Source organism: Arachis hypogaea, chromosome 6 (assembly GCF_003086295.3).
Source record: "Arachis hypogaea cultivar Tifrunner chromosome 6, arahy.Tifrunner.gnm2.J5K5, whole genome shotgun sequence".
NCBI classification, from domain to species: Eukaryota; Viridiplantae; Streptophyta; class Magnoliopsida; order Fabales; family Fabaceae; genus Arachis; species Arachis hypogaea.
Window position 1 is genome coordinate 94,970,474 of NC_092041.1, and position 6,166 is coordinate 94,976,639.

The 6,166-nt window shown below is 31.3% G+C and overlaps 1 protein-coding gene across 1 annotated transcript; it reads left to right on the forward strand.

Annotated features, from left to right (window-relative positions):
* The first annotated feature begins 934 nt into the window (after positions 1-934).
* LOC112697018 (thioredoxin-like 1-1, chloroplastic) lies at positions 935-4,321 on the forward strand. The gene is made up of 4 exons (XM_025750000.3): positions 935-2,059; positions 2,181-2,357; positions 2,746-2,910; positions 3,579-4,321. The coding sequence occupies exons 1-4, from the start codon at positions 1,790-1,792 to the stop codon at positions 3,828-3,830; spliced, it is 864 nt and encodes a 287-aa protein (XP_025605785.1). The 5' UTR covers positions 935-1,789; the 3' UTR covers positions 3,831-4,321.
* The last annotated feature ends 1,845 nt before the right edge of the window (positions 4,322-6,166 follow it).

The window sequence follows — 6,166 nt, forward strand, 5'->3', positions numbered from 1 at the left end:
GTGATATTGCCAAATTTAAAGCCGTTTTTCAGGGTCTCGTTCCAAAGAATTAAGGTCAAACTTATCAGGTGCAACTCTTTAAACTTTTGAAGGTTGTATCTCACTTTCTTCGTGATTCATTAAAGTAGAAGAACTATCTACAGGTGTTGATATTGTAAAAGTTATATGTTCTCCTTCTTGAATATTAGCCTTCCTCTTAAAAAATCATCAATTCTTTGATTTTTCATGATTATTTTATATAAAAAATTAAATATATATCCTGTAAAATATATATATAAAAAAAAGTTAGAAGGACAAATATTAAAATTTATAATATTTATTGAATTTTTTTATAAATTTATACAAATACAATAATACCAATATTTATTGAATATTTTAATATTTTTTATTATATAAAAAATTAAATTAAATAAACAGTAAAATATAAAATAATATTAAATTACATAAATAAAAAATACTTATTTATTTATATTTGAGCTCAAAAGTAAAGGAATTGTTGCTTATTGAATAGAGAGCTGCAAAATGCGAATACACTCAATTCAATTCAAATCCAAACATGTTTTGAATGTGCAAAACTAAAAATTATTGTGCAATCAAAATAAGAGATGAAGATTCAACTTTGATATTTTAAGTCATAATAAAATATTTGAGTCAACTAAATTATTTTTTATATTTTAAAAAAATATTACTAATTTTTTAATAAAAATTTGAAAGAGCCATAGTTCTCATTATCTTAACTAAACTCCGCCCTGCCTCCAAGTATCCATACAGAAACACTATAAAAATAAAAATAAAAAATCTCCTACATATTAGGTAAATCTTAAAAAAAAAATTGTGCTTTCTGACTTCCAAGTCACAATGAGGTGGCAAACAAAGAAGCTGGCGGGTGGCCTTATCCAAAAGCAATAACTCAATGACTTCAAAATCAAAACCCATCACAACGATTATGAAACGTGTTGCAGCCTGCGACCTTTCACCACATACAATGCTCCCCACCAAACCTTAAATAAATTTAAAAATTTAAAAATTAAAATACTTACTCTTGTGTAGTATAAAATTGCGTTCCACCACGGGGCCACAAGAAATCAACACGTGTCTAAACGGATCAATCCACACCATCCGATCTTTCCGACGACCCCATCAAAAACTCGAAGTTCAATCCAATCCACGCAATAATTCAACATTATCGGTTTTATAATCTTACCCTTTAGCCACTACTAGGTTTTAGAGGCTTCGGTTATCGGTATCGGTTTTTTATTTGCACATAATTAAAATTTTCATAAAAATAAATTTTTACAATATACATTAAATTTTTCTAAAGTTACCTAAGTAATAAGTATTTTCAAATTAATATTATATATTTAAATAAAAATATAAAAAATATTTTATGCGGTAACATTTATTATGTTATAAAATAATATTTAATTGTTAGGTAAATCCTTCAAAAATACCAGAATAATCGCGCCATAATTGTTTTTGTAAAAAAATTATTTTTGTTATTTGTTTATTAATAACGTAATGTTATATATTGCTTTTCTAATACTTCCGTTTACCAGTTCAAACAACTTTTTATCTTTTATCCCACTTCTCACGGTTGTTTGACGTTGCTTTTCAATAAAGCTTTTTTCTTTTCAATCCCTTAACGTCGCCGGTTTTTTCTTTTTCTTCCTTCTCCATCTAAATTTTCTCGACAAAACCCGAATCCGAAGATAAAATATTGAATCTGAACGGAGAATTTGTTCTGATTTTGTGAAGTTCTGAAGAAATTTCAAACGGAGATAAAGAAAAAATGGCCGAGCTTTTGACCAAGACGAGCTTGGTTTCTTCATGGCATGGAGATACACAACATCATCATAATCCTAGGGTTTCTGTCGTTCCTAAGAGTTATAGCTTCGGTTATGGTTTGAAGAGATTCCCTTCTTTGAAGATGAAATCACAGGTGCTCAGATCTTCAACTCTGTCATCTGATTTTCATGGCAAAAAGCTCCTATTTCGTGTGAATAGATCATCATCGCCTAACAGGGTTAATTCGCAGCTTCGACCTTCTATAGTGTCTCAGGTTGGTTAAAATTAATTTTTTGTTTCTTTTCTCTGGATATTAGGGATTTTGTTATTTTTTCATGAAATAGTATCCGATTTCTTCCAATTCTCTTTGTTAATTTTTAATTTTTTTTGGTCAGATGACTGGTAGAATTGGTAAGGTTCAGAAATGGTGGGAGAAAGGGATTCAACCGAACATGAGGGAAGTGACTTCCGCAGAGGACCTTGTGAATTCACTATTGAACGCAGGGGACAAGCTTGTTATTGTTGATTTCTTCAGTCCTGGTTGTGGTGGCTGCAAAGCCCTTCATCCTAAGGTATATAAATTCTTCACAAAAAACCCCCTTCTCTTTTGGTTTATAGTTATAGAGATTAGGGTTAGGGAAAATAACTGTTTCAAATTTTGGGTGCTTTGTTTCAGATTTTTAAAGAAATAATTGTGTGTGTATTTTTAAAGAAATAATTACAAAATATGAAAAATGGTTTTTTTTTAAGTGGTTTTTTGGTCCCTAGTGGTTGAATTCATGTTCCTTATATGTATATTCTCTTGTATGAGAGACTAGATCTGAAACTGTTGACTCTGCCATCAACAGTTCAGACTAAATCTCATATCTATTAAGCCCTATCTTTGTTCATGACTCTTATATTTGGCTAATTTGGAATGTTTCTGAATTTTAGTGTTACTTTTTGGTTGTGGTTTTGCAGATATGTCAATTGGCTGAGATGAATCCTGATATTCAGTTCCTTCAGGTGAACTATGAGGATCATAGATCCATGTGTTATAGCCTCAATGTCCATGTTCTTCCCTTCTTCCGCTTCTATAGAGGAGCTGAAGGTCGTTTATGCCAGTTTAGCTGTACCAATGCTACGGTTAGTGCAGCATTCTGTTGTCAATCTCAATCTTGTTCCATATGTGATCAAATACTTGTTTACTTTCCTTGTTTGGTTAATTCATATTGTGCATGTTTGAAATCTTTAGCACAAGCCATGGTCATTATTGTATTGTTCCCCTTTTCAATGTTAACTCGTTAACGATGAGTTTACAGTTCACAATTAAACTCTTAAAACTTTGAAGTTGTATTTTTGCAGTCTAAGTAGAGTTTGATTACCTTGCCCACTTTATTGCCTAATATGGTATTGGATAAGATTATGAGCTATGACTGCTTGATTTGAGGAATAATGTTAACGTGAGACCAAGTATTGAATATTTAGAAATGTTTGGGAGACAATAAAAACTAGTCCAAATCAATCCAAAGTTGTCTTATTTTACATTCATTAATTACCTCTGAAATAAGTACATAATATTAGATGTAATAAGTATGTATTTTTGGACGTTATATACATGAATTTTAGATGTTAATTGTCACCCTATCATTATTGTCAATATTTGCTTTCACCTTCATAAATTATAGATGTTTAATTCTTGTATTTCCTGACGGATTTGTTCATTTTCTTTGTTGGCTTAATTGGTAGGGAACATAATAATTAAACAGTATTCAAATTTCAAACTCACTCGGTTTATTTTTATCAAACTACAGATCAAGAAGTTTAGAGATGCATTAGCTAAACACACTCCAGAAAGATGTAGCTTGGAGCCAACAAAAGGGTTAGAAGAGAAAGAACTTCTAGCACTTGCTGCCAACAAAGAACTCAACTTCACATACACACCAAAACCAAAACCGAAACCAGTTCAACCTGCTGCACCCAGTTTAAATCCCCTCCGTTTACCCTCATTCATAGCAAAGTCTGATGTCTCCAAAGACAGAACCTTGGCCACTTCTGGGAGATGATAGATGTGGGGCCAGTTTAAGCAAAAGAACCCCATGTAACTTCATCCCTTGTACAGTCTGTAATATATATAGCCTGTGATGAGAATGAGGATAATCATTGAAGATGAGGGCACACAATAGGTGTGTGAATCCTCGATGTAACTTCTTCATCCTTTGTACAGTGTGTACTATCTCCTTGTAATATTATAGTATGTGGGGTTGAGAATGGGGATAATCATTGAAGATGAAGTCACAATAGTGTGTGTATTCCTCCATGGGTCTTGGATTTCTGTTTTTTTCGAATCCAAGCCTTGTTGGATGGTATTAGAGGGAAGTTAGGGGATTTTTTTTTATGCATGTCTCCTCGATGCTTTTGGTTAGGGGGTGGAGATTATAGGATTATTATTAGTTTCCATTTTCTTTCTTTGGTGTGTTTTAAGAAAGCTCTGAGTCATATTTATGTAAGATAAGAGTCATTATGTTATTGAATGAGAGTTTACTTTGCTGTTCTATTTATATAAGCCTACTATTATTTCCTGACAACCCCCTCCCCCTCTCTTTAAAAAGTAATAATTAGAAAAGTAATGCTGCATGTTGTGATAAGTATGAGAGCTGAGTTGGATGCCCATTAATATATTGGCGGCTCAGTTTTTCAATGATATTGATTGAAAGTTGAAAAAGGAAGTCTTCTCATGTTCTCAAAGTTGAATGATATTGATTGAAAGTTGAAAAAGAAGTCTTTTCATGTGTATAAATAGGAGGTTAAGTATTTATTAATTTATGATCAATAATAACAATTTTTACTCTTTTTTCTTTTACAAGTATTTAGAATAATTCTCTCTCTTTATATAATATTAATAATATATTAGTTATTTCTATTGTATTGAAATATTAATTGTGGTGTTAGAGTTTTTTACTTCTACTTTTTTATTTATACTATATTTTAGTTATTTTACAACACGTTATTAGTACGAGACTCTGATTAAATTTTTTTTAAGACTCAAGTAATAAATTTTTATTATGTCGAAACTCTCTTATCTTGAATATAATACTTTTGATATATTTGAAAATAATTATTTATCATGGATATAGATGCTGAAATCCATCTTGATTCAATGGATCCTGGAGATACCATTGAAGTTGAAAATAATACATCCCAGAAGGATATAGCCAAAGCCATGATTTTTCTTCGTCGTCATCTTGACGTATGATTGAAAAATGAATATCCCACATTAAAAGATCATGCAGATCTGTGGAAAGATCTTGAAGAAAGGTACAATCATCAAATACTTCTTTAAGCCTGATATATTAGAGAAAATTTTTTCGACCTTCCATGTCTCGAATGTGCTCCTGCATTTAAAAATATTCTGAGTTAATTTCTTACTTTCTTGTTGCTAAACGCAACAATGAGTTACTTTTGAGAAATCATGAAGTGCGCCCAGCTGGCGCCGTCCCATTTCCTGAAGCAAATGCGGCAAATTATAACCTCAGAAGAGGTTTTTTTTTAATGGCAAGATTTTGATAACAAGAAAAATTATGGAAGGAAAATAAATTATGTTCGTAAGAAAAGATCTCACCAGAAGTGGGATAAAGAAAGAAACAATGGACAAAGTATATCAATTGAGGATAAATGCCTCCATTGTGGTGGAAAGGGCCATTGGTCACGGACCTGTCGTAACCCAAGGCACCTAATTGATCTTTATAAAGCATTTTTGAAAAAAGATGACAAAGAAAAGGAAACAAATTTTGTTTCAAATTATGAAAATTTCACCACTAATTATGATGTATCTAATTTCTTTGAGGATCTTGAAGAAAATATTGACTATTTGATCAATGATGGAATAGTTTGATATGTGTATGTGTTTGTTAAGTATTCATGTGAATAATTTTTACTGTGCATGTACTTCTACTCATTTTATTATTATCATTTGTTTTTGAAGAAAAATGGCAAGGACATATTTTGAAGATATTTGCCTTGCGGATAGTGCAAGTTCACACACTATTCTTAAAAGTACTATATATCTTACCCATCTTGTGCCAAAAGAAGAGTATGTTAATACTATTATTGGCTCGGGCAATGTGATAGAAGGCTCCGGAAGAGCTATAATTTTGTTTCCTGTAGGAACAAAATTCATAATAAATAATGCACTATTGTCTACCAAGTATCGAAGAAACTTATTGAGCTTTAAGGATATTCGCCGAAATGGATATCATATTGAGACTATGAATGAGAAAAATCATGAGTTCTTATGTATCACAACTCATGATTCAAATAAAAATGTTATATTAGAAAAGTTACCCTCACTTTCATCTGGATTGTATTATACCAAGATTAGTGCAATTGAATCACATGTCAT

What these genes read in the sequence shown, in the direction of transcription:
- LOC112697018 (XM_025750000.3), top strand. Translation starts at nt 1,790, where the DNA reads ATGGCCGAGCTTTTGACCAAGACGAGCTTGGTTTCTTCATGGCATGGA. An exon ending in GACCTTCTATAGTGTCTCAG is followed by an intron (nt 2,060 to 2,180) that starts GTTGGTTAAAAT and finishes TTTTTTGGTCAG; the next exon opens with ATGACTGGTAGAATTGGTAA. An exon ending in TTAGCTGTACCAATGCTACG is followed by an intron (nt 2,911 to 3,578) that starts GTTAGTGCAGCA and finishes ATCAAACTACAG; the next exon opens with ATCAAGAAGTTTAGAGATGC.